The sequence below is a fragment of the Benincasa hispida genome, chromosome 11 (genome assembly GCF_009727055.1).
Source record: "Benincasa hispida cultivar B227 chromosome 11, ASM972705v1, whole genome shotgun sequence".
Classification (NCBI taxonomy): Eukaryota; Viridiplantae; Streptophyta; class Magnoliopsida; order Cucurbitales; family Cucurbitaceae; genus Benincasa; species Benincasa hispida.
This window is the reverse complement of record NC_052359.1, coordinates 74,538,518-74,557,314: the sequence shown is the minus strand read 5'-3', so window position 1 is coordinate 74,557,314 and position 18,797 is coordinate 74,538,518. Positions and strand designations below refer to the sequence as shown.

General features: G+C 37.1%; 1 protein-coding gene across 1 annotated transcript in view; it reads left to right on the top strand.

Moving 5' to 3' along the window:
- Positions 1-18,797, top strand: part of LOC120090125 (ferredoxin-dependent glutamate synthase, chloroplastic) — a 44,893-nt gene that overhangs the window by 11,065 nt on the left and 15,031 nt on the right. Inside the window, exons 7-13 of the mRNA XM_039047644.1 lie at positions 1,884-1,980; positions 2,615-2,707; positions 3,519-3,664; positions 7,516-7,675; positions 15,201-15,311; positions 15,437-15,652; positions 15,994-16,151. Of these exons, the coding sequence (XP_038903572.1) occupies positions 1,884-1,980; positions 2,615-2,707; positions 3,519-3,664; positions 7,516-7,675; positions 15,201-15,311; positions 15,437-15,652; positions 15,994-16,151 (981 nt within the window). The remainder of the gene's footprint in view (positions 1-1,883; positions 1,981-2,614; positions 2,708-3,518; positions 3,665-7,515; positions 7,676-15,200; positions 15,312-15,436; positions 15,653-15,993; positions 16,152-18,797) is intronic.

Sequence of the window (18,797 nt, the reverse complement as noted above, 5' to 3'; positions counted from 1 at the left end):
TGAAAAGTCTCTCTCCACACACACTTCATGTTTGGTGAAACCCAAGAGACGCTCGAATTTGTTGAAGCCTTTCCCTAAGCACTTTGCAAGGAAAAAGGCTTCCTTGCTAAATTCTTGGTCTACAATTATGAACTCAGATCTGCTTGAGGAAAGCAGCGTCAAGGTTCAATTCCCGATATTTTTTCTGAAAGAAAAGAGAGGTCGAGCTTTAAATTAGTTGTATCAGATAACAACCCGGATTTGTTAGAAGCTTGCTGCGTTCGTGCTCAACTACTAGTCCCTGCCGACAAGTCAGTTTCTAGCTCACCTTCAGCTCAGAAGTTTAAACACTCTGCTTTCATCATTCCAAATTCAAAGGTTCAATTTATGAGAGGTATTCCATGCTCTCCTTCAAATTTCCACCAAAAAAGGAGCATATAATCCAGCCTCAAATCTCCTATCAGTGCTAGGAGTGTGGACATAGATTGTGTCGGGGATGAAGCTGACCAAGAAGTGTAGCAGTGCAAGCTGATAACTTTGGGGTTGATCTCAATGCTCTGTTTCAAAATGAAGACGACTTGAAAAATAACTTGTTGGCTGCTTCATGTTTCTCTCCATTGTCCTCTTCTGAAATTCCTACACATTTGAAGTCCATAGTTAGAGACCGTGGATTAATTTTGGGTTGATTTTCCCCTTTGACAAGTTTCATTGAATCTGTTTGTCGTAAGTCTCAAGAACCTTCAGTCATTGAGCCAGCTTGATATGATAAATAGATCTTCAGAACATGCTTGTGTGTTTGGCATTGAATTTTTCTGATTCATCTCGAGGCTCACAATTTTGTGTTGAATCTATGTTACTATCTGGCAGCCTCCCTTGTAATTTGCAGGCTTTATTACATCCTTCATTGAAGTCTAGGCCACAGTTGATTTGGACTAAAGCTCTTAATGATTCATTAGATAAATTTTGGTTTGAAACGAATTGGCGCGTCTTTCATGATAAGCTTACGACTTGAAGGGATCGTTTTGACATTGCTAGACTCACAGCTTCTTCTTCGTGCTGTCCTTCTTGGCATTTTCAGAGTTTCCATCCAAGTCCTCTACTTGAACTAGAGAGCCCTAATTTGTTCAGTATAATTTTCTCTTGGCTTGTATTCTTGGCTGATTTAGTATGTTTATTTTGTTGGCTGTATTTGTTGATTGTATTAGGATATGCTGAGGGTAATATAGGGGTGTCATCATAGTGAGATGTCCGGGTGCATTACAGGATACTTGGTTATTGCTTTTGCTTTCTTTTGTTTGTTTCCTTTTGTATCTAATCGTATCAAACTAAAGAGGCTTGTTTGGTGATACATAAATTAGAAAGCATTAGAAAGCATTAGAAAGCATTTGGTGATACACAAGAAATTCTTTTGTAATTACACCCTTAATTTTGTTGATTATTAGTGATAGGCCTCCTTGTGTAGCTCTTTTTGGAGGGGTGCCTCAACCCCGCCCCTGAGATGTTTCCCTCTTTTGGAATATATCTTTTAATGTTTCTTAAAAAAAAAAAGAAGCCTTTTGTGATGGAAAGCCTTTTTGGGATAGTTTCTCCTTTTTTTCTTTTTTCTTTTTGGGTTGGATAAGAATGAGTAGGTGCATAGTGTTTTGTTGCGTTTCATTTACAATTACCCTTTAACATGGTTAAATATAGTCGGGAGGTTTTCTTGTCATTTCTTTTGAATGGTTGAAGCTATTATTTTCTAATTTTCATTTTTTGAAAGGTGAGGTTTACTGTGTATCTTATTAAGATTTCCCCTTTTTTGGTTTTAACACTGTACACCTCAGTGTAAAGCCTTGTTACCTTTTCTGAAAAATATAGGTTCATGCTAATTTCTGATCCTTGTTAATGCAATTGATTTTGTGCAGTGATGGAAAAACAGTTGGTGCCTGTCTTGATCGTAATGGATTGCGCCCAGCTCGGTATTGGCGCACATCAGATAATTTTGTTTATGTTGCATCTGAGGTTTGTTCTCCATCTTCTATTTGTTTTAGTTGCTAGTTTCTTTTTGTTTTGTTCGCTCTGTGTTTTCTCGTCATGGAAATTTCTTTTCTGTTGTTTTTTCTTTTTGGTTCTCTGTTGTGGTTCATCTTGCCTTCTTTTTTGTTCTAATTTTCACTCTCTTGTGGAGTTTGTATTTTTTAGAATGTCTCTTGTCATTTTTCAACGAAAGCTGCCTCTGGTTCAGAAACAAAATAGTTAAAACCAGTTTCAGTATGTATTTGGTATGATTAGGTGTATGTACCTTCTAGTTACTTGGCCTTGATGACACCAAAATAATTTGGTTGTTCAGGAGTTGCTTTGATGTTTTGATGTGATCTCAGTTGGAGTTCATGTTTCTTGTAATATTTTTAAAATTCTAAATTCTATCGATGGAATGGAATGAAAAAGGATTTTGTTAAAGCCAAAAGAAATATGAATAAAAATAAAGTTAATGTCATTTTATGTATTTACTCATTTTTTAGTTTGTTCCATTGTGCTTGTATGCATTATCTATGAGGCATTCTCCTTGTGAAATAATGAGAAGAACGTGTTCTTACAATTTTTTGAGGCACAATTGCTATTTCAGCTTTATATTGACTGGCATCTTCTTTATCAGGTTGGTGTCTTACCAATGGATGAGTCTAAAGTTACAATGAAAGGCCGTCTTGGTCCAGGAATGATGATTACTGCTGATTTGCAGACCGGACAGGTTTATTTTGAATTTTCTCTGGTTTTAATTTTTGCATCTGAGTATAGTTACGTGGTCTTGTTTGGAAGTTCTGGCCACTGTTTGTTCAGTGGTGCAGATTAAATACTGCCAGACCTAGTTGTCTTGTTGTACTGTAATCAACATATTTAATCTTTAGCTTGCTTAAATTATGATGATGATTATTATCTTTTTAAATAAGAATCAAGCTTCTTGAAAATGTTCAAAGGAAATAAACTCCATTGGAGTGGGAGAAAACGGGAAATATAAGAAATACAAAGTGAAGGCCTCCCGATTCCAATTCATACAAATATGACTAGGAGAATAAAAAGTGAACAAATTAGAAAGATTTTGTCCAATCTGGCCTTCTTTTCCCCAATCTTCAAACTTCTCTCTCTCTCTCAGAACATTTTCCCCCAATATTCAAAAGCTACTTATACATTACAAGCATGTAACAACTAAGTTCTCAATTTCACTTCTCCTCTGACAACTCTCTTCTCCCTTCAAGCTTCCTAATGAGCTTCGTGCTAAGGAGAACCTCCATGGAAAATAATGCCAATTGAAATCAAGTCAAAGCTGAAAGCACCAACCCAACAAACAAATTAAGAGTCCAAGTTGCACACAAAGGACTTCCACAGCAGATAGAATAGTTTTTGAACTCCTTTGAAAAACTACAAGAAGAACCAAGGATACATTTATCAAATCATATCTATCTTCTCATCTTGCAAAGAGTACTTTTCACTTAAAGTTCTATTGTTTCTTTCTCCTCAAACCTCCAAAGTAACGCGGTTATTGAATTGATATCGATTTGCAGGTCTTTGAGAATACAGAAGTTAAAAAACGTGTAGCATTGTCATATCCATATGGAAAGTGGATCAAGGAAAATATGCGCTCATTGAAGCCTGAGAATTTTCTTGCATCAACGGTATTGGATACTGATAAATTGCTGAGAAGCCAACAGTAAGTTTCTTTTCGATGTCTCTTTTAAGGTGTCTAGGACAGATTATACAGCCTATCTTGTTCATAACATCTGTAAAGAAATTTTTTATTTACTGATCCTTGTACTGGAATCTAGATGAACTATATGTTTTTTTAATAATCCTTCAAAAGTTCAACTTTGGGGATTAATGTGGGTTGTTAAGTATGCCTCTCTACAGGGCCTAATTTGTGCAATTGGCCACGTTAGGTGGTGTAGCCTAAGAATGATTTAGGAGAAATACTCCAAGAATCAAGCTTTTAAATCTTTATTATGAATCATGTTGTATTAAAAACATGAGAGGAACTCCCTATTTATATGGGATTAATACACAAATAGGGGCAAAGGAGATTAACCTAGGATTTACCCAAGAATAACCTAATTTCCCCTAATTATCCCTACATCAATTCTATCCTTACGGTAAGCGAGGAAAAAAACTTGTCATCAAGTTTTTATAAAAAAGAAGATAGTAGGAAAGGAGTAAACAATCATCCTCCAATTAATGTTCCTGAGCCGATGGTTGGAAGAATTCCAACTGAAAATGACCTTTGATATTCAATAATACACCAAGGAACGTTACCAAGTTGTCCCAAGGTTTGGTTGCCATGCCAAAAGTCCTGCCAATCAAGTTCCATAAGCAAGAGGACCCAGTAGTTCCTGTAGTTATAAAATATGTTAAAACAAGTTCAAAAAACACGCTTCCATGTATTGTTGGTTAATCTCACCATTAGTTGCTTGAATGAATTCATTTGAAATGTCTTCAAATGATTGAAACTCAAAGATAGTAGCCTCATTTGAAACTTGTCCAACATTGATCTCAAGACTAACAACCAAATCTATTTGTTGCCTTTGTATGAAGGACGAGGAGTCTTTGGACCATCTTTACTTACATTGTGATTATGCTTTCAAGGGGTGGTCAAATATATTTAGCATTTTTGGGTTGCAGTGCTGTCTCCCAAAAAAGGTGGATTATTGGTTTATAGATGGGCTTGACAACTATGCTTTTAGTGGTAAAGGAAAGATTCTTTGGAGATGTGCCATTCGATCTCTTGTTTGGTGTCTTTGGAAGGAAAGAAAAATAGTGGAATTTTTTATGGTAATTCTTTTTCTTTTATTGTTCAATATACAACCTTTAGGCGGTGCACAAATTACACCAATTTCTTTTGTAATTACAGCCTTTTGATGATTTTTAACAATTGGAAGGCTCTCTTGTATTAGTCTTCCGGGGAGGGGTCTTCTTAACTCCTTGCCCTTAGGCTGTGCTCTCTTTTTTGTTGGAATATAATTGTTTGTTTCCTATCAAAAAAAAAAAAAAAAAAAAAAAAAAAAAAAAAGAAGGAACTAACAACAAAATCAAGCAAATCTTTTGGACTAATCTGATTGATGTTCTCCATCGTTTGTCAATCTTGAGCAACATCTTGTGGGCACATCGCAGCATGCCCTCCTGAAATGTCTAGTAAGTCAATTGATATTCCCATTGAATCAATTTTGAATGGCAGTTCCTCCTCAGAATATGAAGAAGTGAAGTAATTATCATTGCAATTATGAGAGAAGTGTTGCTTGGGCCAGGTCAACACATTAATTGGAATTTGTTCAGCTATGTGTTGGGCTAAAATATTCAAGAAAGTAGAGTGAAATTGTTTTTGAGTTGGATCATATGGGCCGTGGGTAAAAAAACCCAAATTTTGGTTGTTGACCACATGGGTTGGGTCAGTTCACGTGGGCGGGTTAGAGGAGAACTGATGTATCTTGTCTTCTTCATGCAGATTCTGCCCTTGCACTTTCTTCATATCCTTTTCTTTGGTTCTAACTCAAACGCATAGGTAGGAAAAGAACCCATGCCAAGAATGCACCATTTTCCATTCGTTTCGCTCGTGAACTTCACGTCATCATCTCTCTTGGTCGCATCTTCGCCTTTGTGTGGAATTTGCAAGATCAAGTTTCCATCACATGATTTGCCTTCAATTTCCATTGCTAGGTAATTGCTTGACTTGTCATTTTCATTTGTTTCTTCTTCTACATGTTAGAGTTTTGGATGTCGGTTTGTGGGTATTTTATGCGTGGTTTCATAGCTGTGGGTAAGTTCTTGAATATTTTCTTGATCGTCTTCTATTCCCCTGAGCTCCTGATTTTGGATAAATTTTCGATTTTCTTCCTGCTACATTCAATGGTTGACATTTTAGCCTTGTTGTTGCTCTTGTCATTTCTCATCTGGGTATATTACTTAAAAGATGCCAGATTTCATCCATTCTCTTCCAAAATTTCTCTAAGTCTATGTTCTGATTCAAATTTGGCCATGTTCTTGAAAATGTTTTAGCCTCTGAATTGGAGTAGGGATAATTCTTTGGCATTCCCGAATAAGCTTTTGCTTTTCATGGTTTTCTTTCTTTGTAATCAAGAGAGTATTTTTTGGTCTTGAGCAGTCTTCTAGCATTGTAGTACTCCATTCTCGAATGATTCGATGAAACTTTCTACGTTAAAGAGTTCTCCCTTGTAATTAGGTGTGCGCTGTTCAGATACGAGCATAGCTCAAGAAGCTCGTTCTTGCGATATGCATCACCAAGAGTTTCTTGTTCTTCCACTGACCGGAGCCAAAATTGTTCCAATGTCCGTTTTAATACCAAATTGGTGTAGCCTAAATGGCTAAGGAGAAGTCTTCCCTGAATCAAGCTGTTGAATCTTTATTATGAATCAAGTTGTGTCAAAAACAGGAGAGGAACTCCCTATTTATAAGGGATTAATACACAAATGAGGTAAAAGGGAATATCTAGTATTTACCCAAGAATAACTTTATTTTCCCTAATTCTAACTATATTATTAAATTCTTGGCCTTTCTCTTGGTAATCTTTCTTCTTAATGTTATTAGTAGATAGTCAACGATAAGATTAGCTAAGTTACATGGGATTTGCTTAGGATTTGATTTGGCTCCTTTTGTTGGGCTATCTTTTCTATAGGCCTTTATCTAGGGGTCTTCTTAACTCACTAACTATAATTAGTTGACTAATTCATGCAACTATTATGTAGTTTTTACTAATGGGATGAATAATTAAGTACAAAAAGATCCGTAGATTGGATACAAAAATGGGGTAAAGAATAAAGAGTAGCCTGTAAATAAGATTTTCAAGTGGTAGGAATTTTGATTTCTTTGTTTTACAAAACCTTCCTTTTATTAACTTTCTATCACAAAATTTCCTTCAAAAGTTCATTTTTTTAGCAATCTTTTTTTGATCCTTTACCTTAGCTGGGGGTCTATCACTAAATCAAAAAAAAAAAAAAAAAGCAATTTATTTTGATCAATCTTTCTTTGGTCACTTGCCTAAACTTGGTGCTTATCACTATTTTTCCTGACGAAAACAAAAAAAAGAAATTTTTTCTGAACAATCTTTCTTTGGTCCCTTACCCTAGTTTGGTTTCTAGGATGTTAAGATTTCTTTTCATTGTAGGAATTTATCGAGGTTCTAGTTCTTTTACGCATCAACTTATTACTTGGATCTTCTGTTCTGTTAGAATAGGACAATTGGAATAAGAAACTCTACATAGTGAGAGGTTTGAAGGAAACTAAATCTACAATTAATGTTGTAAGTTTTACTTCATTTTTGTAATTGATGTTGTTCTTTTCATGCACATCTTTGTACGCATCAACTTATTAGACTTTGTTTCAATCTTATCTTTGGTATGAAGTTGATGCACTTGTGACTTCTTTGCATAAAATGATAATTTATTCTTTTATATTACTATAGTCAGGTTCCTCATGTTATTTCAAGACTTTTGCCTTCATTCATTGAGATATTTTGCTATCTCTATTCATTCTAATTAATTCAAATTGTTGCATCAGGGCATTTGGCTACTCTAGTGAGGATGTCCAAATGATTATAGAGAGTATGGCTGCTCAAGGAAAGGAACCTACGTTCTGCATGGGAGATGATATTCCACTGGCAATATTGTCTCAGAAGCCACACATGCTCTATGATTATTTTAAGCAACGGTTTGCACAGGTTCACTGGAAGTTTCCTTTTCCTGATTATAGAAATACTTGTGAATGTCCTTCACTGTTGCGTGCTGTTCCTTAGTACTACAGGTTTTGCTGTTATGTGTACTTGTCATGTCCAAACATAATACGGCAGCTTGCTGCTGCAAACAGCATGGACCACAACCTAACATACATGAGCACATTTCCATTTAATTTTTCCCCTAAAATAAGGCCCAGACATGTTGACTAAATTGCAGTTCTTTATCTTATAAAACTTCATCCTTTTATACTAATTTATATCCAAAAATATTTTTGTCTATTCTCGTTGGTATATTCAACTTTTTGCAATGATTAACGTCAGAATGAAAATTTTATTTCTCAAGGATGCTACGTTCACGTTCTCCAACACAATAAATATTTTTTAAATAAGTCAAATATTGCATTAGTTAAATAAACATCTCCCAAACAAAAAATGGCTTTCTTTGACATGATTTCTACCACTACATCTGAGCTAGATTTCTTCTCTTTCTCAATTTAGTTGTATGTGTTATTCACTTTTATGTTTATTTGCAACCATCATGGGTTGGCCTAAATAGGGGAATGACCTTGATAAAGGATTAAGAGGTCATGGGTTCAGCTTTAGGAGGAAAAATATTCTCTCCTCTCTCCTCTTCCCTCCACACCATAGAACTTTCCTTTTCTAGTCCCGACCACCATCCCTCAGCCTCTGACCACCATGCCCCAACCTCCACTGATTACCCCTTCTTCCTCCATCATCCGATCGATATGTATTGACTTAAAATCTTCTCCCTAACTCCGATTGTTCCGGTTAATGGAAAGCACTTCAAGCTTTCAGAACAAAGTCAATCCAACATCCATTCTGTCTTTATCTCGTGGAAATCGCTTGACTGGTTAGCCTCCTCTTTCCAATCTTTGTTCAAGGATCCCTACAACCATAAATTCTTTAGAAAGTTGATTGATGATGGTGATACTCTTTGTGGCTTAAAAACCACAACAACAAATATGGTTTTTTTGCCGAGTTTACCCTATTAGAGCAATCTGGCCGCCGCTCCATAATCCTTGTCCCTGCTATGGAAGACAAAAGAGGATAGTTTTCTTTCTTTTCCTTGGTTTCAGACTATCTTGGAAACCTAAATCAATGATCAAGGCAACAATCAATACTACCACGCGAACTTCAAAGGAATTGTTCAAACAAGAAGCATCCCCCTCATTTTTGTAACTATTAGTAGTCTCGGATTTTTGTTTGATAGTTTCATCTTGTAAATGGATATGATGAGGGTGCTATGGGGTGTCAACCTAGTTGAGATTGCCTTGGTGCACCTATTGATCCATTGAGCTCCGAATTATTATGATTATTATCTTGTTTTGTTGTATTTTGGGCTTTGTACTTTGAGCAATAGTCTTTTCATTACATCAATGAAAAGTTTGTTTCTGTTTCAAAAAAAAAAAAAAAGACCAATAATGGCATTCCCCCATCAAATCCTGGTGGTATTCGTCCCTCTCTTGCCCTTTTGCTACCACAGTTCGATTGGCAAGCTATGGTGGTGGTTCAACGGTTTGCAATTAGTGATTCATGACTGGCTATCCGAGTCTCTCCAATCTTATCTATCATCCCGTTGTACTATTAATCCCATCTCTGATGATAAAGCTCTACTGCACGTTTATAGTTTGGATATTTCTAAAAAATTATGTGCGAACTCGGATTGGACTTCCATTGGTCCTTTGAATCTTTAGTTTATTTATCTCCCCATCCATACCATCATCTTTCCAACAACAAATGGTTGCATCATATGGAGGCTGGATTGATGTGTTTCATCTCCCAATTACTCATTTGACCAAAGACATTTTTAGGTACATTGGTGATATGTGTGGAGGATTCGTACAACCTTCAAATCAAATTGAATGGGGCTTGGTTCTTTCTTTTGCTTGCCTGAAGATCAAGGAAAACAAGCGAAATTTCATTCCTTATGAAATGCGTCTACCAAAAGAGTTGGCCGTTGATGAAACTTTGGTGGGAATTCAACCTACCGGCGTCGGATTTCAGGGATAACGGTGTTTCCCTCTCTCTCCACAAGGAAACAACATTAAAGGGGTTGCTGAAAATGTGGATCTAATTGATTCTCGGCTAAATGAAAAAGACAAGTCAATGGTTATTGAACCCAAACAATTGGTCACTCCCTCTCTCTCCCCATATCTTGATCCTTTGACCGAATCTCCTATAATTAGGGAGAATATAAACCTTCCTTCTTTGGCCGAATCTCCTATGAATATGAAGAATATAAATCTTCCTCCCTCCCTCTCCTTAACTGATCAATATGTGGGCCCACCAACTGAACCCTTACCTTCCCCCACTTCAGATGCAAATCCTAGCCACATTATTTCACCTAAGTCAACCTCATCTTTTACTTTCCAAAACCAGCATACCAGCCCATTCAATTCGGCAGTCACTTTCGGTGAGAGCCCTACCACTTTACACCCTGGTTCTCTAAACTCCACCTCAGCCAACAAACCAAACCTACCTACCGGTTCTGACACAGAGGGTTATCTTTCTAGCCCCACCAAGGAAGATGAATTTATCACCCAGTCCCTTGATATGGCCATATTTGGTAATCAACCGGATGCTGCCAACCATTTGCCGATTCACTCTCTTCCCCCTCTTCCACCAGAATTGAGCCTTAATCAAAATTCCCCATCTACTTCCCTGGTTAACCACGGTTCCGACTCCCCACTAAATGTCCTTCACCCAATTAATCAATAGCCGTCATCTACTCCACCTTCCTTACCCATTAGTCTTCATGACTTGGCTTCTTTATTGTCCTTACACGGTTTATGTGTTATGGCCATTCCTTCTATCCCTCCTAATCCCAAAAACAAAAAAAATCACCAATACTACTAACAAAAAACCCAAGCATCAAAGGGAATTACAAGGCCTTTTTTCTTAATCCACTATGATAAATCTGCCACCTTGGCTATTAGGGAGGGATCCTCTGAGAATCCATGAAATTCCTCACTTGGAATGTCCGTGGTCTTAATTCTTGGTGGAAGCGTGCTTTGGTTAAGAAGCTTATTCAGCAACATAACCCTAGTATTGTCCTCCTTCAAGAAACAAAGCTGTCATCTGTTGATTCCTCATTGATTAAATCCATATGGAGCTCTTCTTTTATTTGTTGGACTACTTTGGATGCTATTGATACGTCAGGGGGTATTCTTATTTTATGGAGCGAGCCTGATTTCTCAATCCTCGAGGTTATATCGGGACACTTTTCTGTATCAATTCATGTATCATTGACTGATGGGTTTTCTTTTTGGCTTTCGGCAATTTATGGCCCCTCTGGTAATGCTTTTCGAGCTGATTTTTGGCAAGAACTTGATGATTTAGCTGGTTTGGGAGGTGACAATTGGGTTATTGGTGGTGATTTCAATGTCACCAGATGGTCTTGGGAAAAATCACATGACAGAACAATTTCCTCTAGTATGCATGCCTTCAATCAATGGATATTTGATTATTTATTACGGGATATTCTTTTATCAAATGGTTGCTTTACGTGGTCGAGCTCTGGTCCTATACAATATTTGTCTCTTCTTGATCGGTTTTTGCTTACTGAAAATTGTCTTCGTAAATTTGGAACAGTTACTCTCAAACGCTTGGATCACATCACATCTAATCATTTCCCATTGGTTCTATCTCTTGTAAATATTGATTGGGGCCCTTGTCCCTTTAGATTTGAGAACTCTTGGCTACTGGTGCCTTTTTTCCGTTCCTCGATGGAGAATTGGTGGAATTCCCATCCTATAGATGGCTGGCCGAGCCATGGTTTTATGATGAAGCTTCAGGGTTTGCAAAATATTATTCGTGATTGGAATGATGCTTGGCGCAGGCGCAGTTAATAATCTTCCCTATCTTGTCTCGCAATTGACCAATTTAGATGATCTGGAAGATAAAGGTGCCCTCAATGAGGATCAACTAATGCGGTATCGCCTACATCATGAACAGATGACAACCTGACCATTCAAGATCACATTCATTGGCAACAGTGTTATAAGATGAAATGGCTTCTTGAGGGTGATGAAAATACCTGGTTTTTCCATAGAATTGTTGCTGCCCACCCCCGTAAGTCTTCCATTATAGAAATTCTCTCCAGGGATGGTCATAGTCTTTTGACTGCTTATGATATTGAGACTAAATTTTTGTCATTTTATTCATCTCTCTTCACAAAAGACATGGGTCAACATTTTCTTCCAACTAATCTTGAGTGGAATCCTATTTCGTCCCCTTAAGCCATGGACCTTGAGCGTCCTTTTACTGAAGATGAGGTTTTTGCTACTGTTTCCTCCTTTGGTGTCAGTAAATCCCCTGGGCTAGATGGTTTTACAGCTTGGTTTTTCAGGTTTTTTTGGACTACATTTAAATCTGATATGATGTTAGTTATTAATGATTTTTATATGTCTGGGGTTATTAATGTGAAGCTGAATGAGACTTATATCTGTCTGATCCCTAAGAAGGTTGACTCGAGATCTATTTCTGACTATAGACCTATTAGTCTTATTCCATGTGCCTACAAGATTATTGCCCGTGTTTTATCAAATCGTTTGAAGAAGGTTCTTCCCTTCACCATTGTTGCCAATCAGCTTGCTTTTGTGGCTAACAGACATATTCTTGATGCTTCTTTGATGGCTAATGAGCTTATTGATGATTGGACTAAGAGGAATAAACCAGGGGTTGTTTTAAAACTGGACCTTGAGAAAGCTTTTGATACGGTTGATTGAGATTTCCTTGATTCTATTCTCCAGATAAAAGGATTTGGTTGTCGTTGGTGCACTTGGATTAGAGGTTGCATAACTAATGTGAATTATTCCATCATTGTTAATGGCCGGCCCCGTGGCAAGATCATTCCCTCACGCGGAATAATACAGGGCGACCCCCTCTCTCCCTTCTTATTTATACTAGTTACTGATTGTTTGAGTTGTCTTCTTGACCATAGCTCCACATTGAGTCTTACTGTTGCTCATCCTATTGGCCACTCGACTTTTTATCTGACTCACTTATAGTTTACTGATGCCACTTTATTGTTCTCTACTGCTGAAAGATCTGCCTTACAGAACTTGTACAGAACTTGTTTGACATTGTCCAGATTTTTTAATGTGCTTCGGGTCTTAAAATCAATCTTGCTAAGAGTGAGCTCCTTGGGATTCATGTTTTAGACTCAGATTTTGGTTGGTTGTTGCGTTCTTTTGGTTGTAAAATAGGTATCTAGCTTGTATCTTATTTGGGGCTTCCTTTGGGTGGCAATTCTAAGTTTGTTTTGTTTTGGCAGCCCGTGGGTGAGAGAATTCAGCATAAGCTCCATAATTGGAAGTATGTTTATATTTCGAAAGGGGCCGTCACATTCTCATTCAAGCCACTCTCTCTAGCCTTCCAACTTATTATTTGTCTTTGTTTCAGCCTCCCTCATCTGTTATTGATTGCCTTGATAAGTTGGTTAGAGATTTTTTTTGGGAAGGTTCTCGTGGTGATTGTGGCTTACATAATGTGAATTGGGTGGTTTCTCAGCGCCCTTGATTATTGGTGGTCTTGGCATTGGAAATTTTAAACATCGAAACTCTGCTCTTCTTGCCAAATGGACTTGGCGATTCTTATTTGAGCATGATGCTTTATGGAGGAAGCTCATTGTTGCTAAGTATTATTCCACGGATTGTGTTTGGCCCTCACCTATTTCTGGTGGTTTTTCCAGAGCTTTTTGGTGGTACGTTTATACTTTTGCTGATCTGATTGCCAATTGGATTAGACTCGTATTCGTGATGGTTCTTCTGCGTCTTTCTGGCATGACTCTTGGCTAAGTTGTGGTGTCCTTGCCAACAGTATTCAAGGCTCTTTCGTCTTGTGCTACAACCTGAGGTTATTGTTGTTAATACTTGGATCTCTTCTATGTCACTTGGAATTTGAATTTATGTTGTAATCTTACTGAGTTGGAGATTGTTGAATGGGCTTCATCATCCCTTTACTTGGCATCTGGCCGCTTACGTTCCTCCCCTGATGGCTTGTTTGTGCCTTCTTGATCCTTCTATGGGCTTTATTGTGAAATCTCTTATGACTGATTTGGTGGGTGATATGGATTCAGTTTTGACTCACCTTTATTCGGTGATTTTTAAGGATAGATATCCCAAGAGGATTAAAATCTTTCTTTGGGAGCTTAGCTGGGGTGCCATCAATACTGTTGATCGTTTGTAGTGTCGCATGCCTTATATGTCTCTTGCTCCCTCTTGGTGTCATATGTGTCATAAGCATGCTGAATCGTTGGTTCATCTTTTTCCATTGTTCTTTTGCTACTAGCTTTTGGGATCTTCTCTTGCCTGCTTTTGGTTGGTCCTTCACTTGTCTTAATAATATTTCCGATGCCTTGGCCTCCGTATTAGTGGGTCATCCTTTTGGTGGTACTAAGTAGGTGATTTGGTTGGCCTTCGTTCATGCGTTCCTCTGGTGCTTATGGGGTGAAAGGAACGAAAGACTTTTTAATGATACATGTTCTTCTAGTGTTCGATTTTTAGAACTTGTTTTGTCTACTGCTTTTTCTTGGTGTAAATTAAAGTACCCTTTCACTCACTTCAGTTAATCTTTTTTAGTCAGTAATTGGCAATTGTTATTGTAATTTCTTTGTTCGGGGTTCTCCCCTTATACATATCAATGAATTGTTTCTTTTACCAAAAAAAGAAGAGGTCATGAGTTCAATTCATGGTGGCCATCTACCTAAGATTTAACATCTTACAAGTTTACTTGACACCCAAATATTGTAGGGTCAGACAGGTTATTCCGTGAGCGTAAGCTGGATTGGACATTCATGAATATCAAAAAGAAAAAAACTTTTCTGTTTTTGCTTGTTCTTTGACTTGTATTTTTCTTCCTTCTTTTTATTAAGTTTAGTTTTATGCAATCCAGTTTTATAACTAACTTATTTTTTTGTATATTTTTATTTCTTAACATACATGAATGAAAATTTGAAACCTTGTTTACATGTACTTGATGTGGCTCATAGACATGGCCTACTGAAATCCGAAAACAAAAGGCATGCTCTATATTATGCGATGACACATGAGATGTTTGTTTGAGTTTGTTTGTGTTCTGTGCATGTTTACAGTGGCACTTATCTTAATATAGAGTTACCTTTCGTAGAACAACATTGTTGAGAGAAAAGCTGAAAATGTCTTCTAGTAGTTTTATATTTTGCAGTTCTATCATCGGGCATCATCGTTCCTTCTCCTTTAACATATGCAATTAAACCATCTATTTTGATTTCTGTGTTCTGCATGTTGCCTGACTTCTTCTTCTTCTTCTTCTTTCCTCCTCCTCCTCTCTCTCTCTCTCTCTCTCTCTCTCTTGAATAAATGTTAGCTGACTTCATTTTATTTAAAGCTTTCAAAAGTTTAAAGACATTTTATGGCCCTGCCTGTTTTCTCTTATTTTTTTTGTGCTTATGGTTTTACTAATTAGTAGTACTTCTCTATGCAATAAATTCACTATGTTGTACTTTTAGGTCACAAATCCAGCAATTGACCCTCTCAGAGAAGGACTAGTCATGTCTCTTGAAGTAAATATTGGAAAACGAAGAAATATATTAGACATAGGACCCGAGAATGCTTCACAGGTCGGCAAGCCTTTTTTTTTTTTCATTCTTCGTTGTAATTTTATATAGTAGAGGTATCAGAGAGTTCTTCTTTCACATTTGAATCTTCTCATGTGTTTTCTAATTGCCTACTGAATATCGACCAGGTAACTTTGTCTAGTCCTGTTTTGAATGAAGGAGAGCTTGAATCCTTGCTAAAGGATCCATACTTGAAGGCCCAAGTATTGCCAACATTTTTTGACATACGTAAGGGTGTTGATGGTTCTCTGGAAAAAATTCTAAACAGACTTTGTGATGCTGCTGATGAGGCTGTTCGCAATGGTTCTCAACTGCTTGTTCTATCTGATCGTTCCGAAGAGCTTGTAAGCACCATTCCAACCTATAAAATAAAAATAAAATAAAAATAATGCACTTGAGTCTTGAACTATATATATATTTTGCGAGAAGAAATATATTAGACATGGGACCTGAGAATAATGCACTTGAACTACGTTTGCACGGAACAAAAATTTAATGTGTTGCTAATGTTGTGCTTAATTCTTTTTCTACATGTTTAATATATTTGTTTTTCTTGTTCATTTATCACTACAATTTTTCTATACCTGGTCCTTTTCTTTTCCTGCTTTATTTATGATATTTTATTATTATTCATCATCGTGCTGAAGGCGGCCTTATTTTGTGCTGTACCTGTACACCCTTTTAGGAAGCAACTCGCCCAGCAATTCCAATTCTTCTTGCTGTTGGCGCTGTTCATCAGCATCTTATTCAAAATGGCTTGCGAATGTCAGCTACTATAGTAGCAGATACTGCACAGTGCTTCAGTACTCATCAGTTTGCTTGTTTAATTGGATATGGTGCAAGGTAATTTTCATTCACCGAATTTTTCTTAGATCCATTGATATATTATTTTTCCTTTTAGGGTGATGGAAATGTATTGGATTAGGATTGAATTAGGTCTAGTACGCAGACTAAATGGTTTTGAAAGTTAGTGGGCATCAATCAAACTAGAACAAACTGCCTTTGGTTTTAATTACCAATCAAATCATCGGTGAATACTCGAGTATAACGAAAAGGGGGATTATATTTAACTTTGAGTAAGCCCATGGTAGTGAAAAAAGAAAATACGAGAGAGTAGAGAGAGAGAGAGAGAGAGAGAGAGAGAAAGAGTTCAAAAAAGTTAGAATAAAGATGTTGAATGGTGGTAAGAGAGAACATGAGAGAGAAGAAAAGTTTTTGAGAGAAGAGTAGAGATGTAAACTGTCGATGAAGGAACAAAAAGGGAAGGAAAATTGTAGATGAAAAGGAATAAAAGAGGGAAACAAGCGAAGAGAGAAGGAAGAGAAGATGAAGTAGACAATTTCTAGAATAAAAGCCCATTGTCTAGTGAGGTTTATATCAAGTTGTAATTGTAAAGGATACGTTAATTGGATTTTGATGGGATTCTGAATGTTAAATTTTCTTCAGTATCTCAATAGTTAACAAATTTGAGGCATTTTACAAGTGTCAATAGTTGTGGTCCTAAGCCTTCAAATGGTTACATTGGTGTGTTTTAGCTTCGATATTACAAAAGATATCTGGAGGGTTTTGGTTTTTCTTTTGACAGACTTACGTGGAACATAGTTAAAGAGATTACTAGGACTAGTTTGAAGGTCATATAATATGGACCAGGTGAATGTCGTTGGTTTACATCTTGGCGAGAAGTCTTGTGTGATTTCATTCTCTCTCCTCTTTCTCTCTCCTTTTTTTTAATAAAAAATTTACGAAATCAACAACTTTCTTTGGGGCAATACAAGGATATAAAAAGGAAACCCACAAAAAAGGGGATCTCCCTTTACTAAAAGGGACTCGACTATGTAAAATAACGCCTAAAGTGTTATAAGATACATTTAAATTAATATGTACAGTTGTCCTTTATTGTAATTTTGTATATCCTAGATTAGGGTTTCTCATTCTCCTATATATATATATATGTACCTTTTATATTCATTCTCCAATACATGGTATCAGAGACATTCTTTGTTTAGGGTTTAGAATATTCTTTGACGGCTTTGTGAGTTAGGGTTTGAATTTGGGTCATCACTTCGAGTGGTTGTTTGACGACATCGCCCACCTTAGGAGCAGCGCCGTCGTCGTTTGCCTCGATTATTGTTGCCGTTCACCGGAAACAGCCATGCGTGAGTCACACACGCTGTCGGTTCAAAGTTGCTCCGTTGCCGTATGCTAACGTGTGGGAGCATGTGAGGCCGCCTTCTTCGCTTTTGTCGGTTGGGTTTGTCTCGGGTTAGCTTTTTCGGTCCATTTGTGCCTTTAGTTCTACCAACATCTACTCGAGTGTAAGGCTGTTTGGAAAATACCCTTTTGTTCCTAGGGTTTGTGACTGTTTTTCTCTCATTTAGGACCGTTTCACTCTTTGATTTACCTTTCGATTATGATTTGTTTAATTCTGCTTGTGGGATCGTGTGTTGGTTCTTCATGGATGAGATGAAACATATGGTTGTATCCCATGTAATTCCCTTAGCATCAAAGATAATAGAACATAAGTTAAATGGAGCTAATTACTATGATTAGCGTCGTACTATTTCGTTTTATTTACTTAGTATTGATATGGATGATCATGTGACTAAGAATCCACCACAAGATGATAAGAAAAAGGCTTGGCTTCGTGATGACGCTCGACTTTATTTTCAGATCAAGAATTCCATTGAGAGTGAGATTGTTGGTTTGATAGATCATTGTAATTCTGTTAAGGAACTCTTAGAGTTCTTAGAACTTTTGTACTTGGGAAAAGAATACGTCCATCAAATGTTTGAAATTTGTATGCAATTCTTTCGAGTCGAACAGAAAGCAGAATCTGTTACAAGCTACTTTATGAGGTTTAAAAAGACAGCTGCCAAACTTGCCTTATTATTACCTTTTAGCCTAGATGTCAAAGTTCAACAAGCCCAGCGAGAAAAGATGGCTGTTATGATATTTCTGAATGGACTTTCACCTGAATTTGGAATGGCTGAAACACAGATTCTTTCTGATTCTGAGATTCCGTTGTTAGAGGAGGCCTTCAATCATATTCTTCATATTGAGAGCTCTCAATTTGGTTCTTCTGTTTCTCATCCTATTAGTGCTCTTATAAGCAAGAATAATAATTCTCGAGTTACTCCAGGAATGACCAACAATTTTCAGAAGCCTAGTTATGTTCGAAAATCAGATTCTCAGGAGATTGTTTGTCATTATTATCGTAAGCCAGGACATCTGAAACGTGATTGTCGAAAATTGTAGTACAAGGCTCAACGATCTCAACATATTCAGATAGCTTACGCCAGTGATATGATTGAAAAGTTTGTTACCATCTCTGCTGACAATTTTGCTAACTTTCAAGTATTTTAGGAATCCTTGCGGGCATCTTCTTCATCGAACACTACTGGCACCATTGTTGAGACAGGTAATTCGAAATGCCTTCTTACATCATCTACCAAGTGGGTCATAGACTCAGGTGCCACCGCTCATATGACA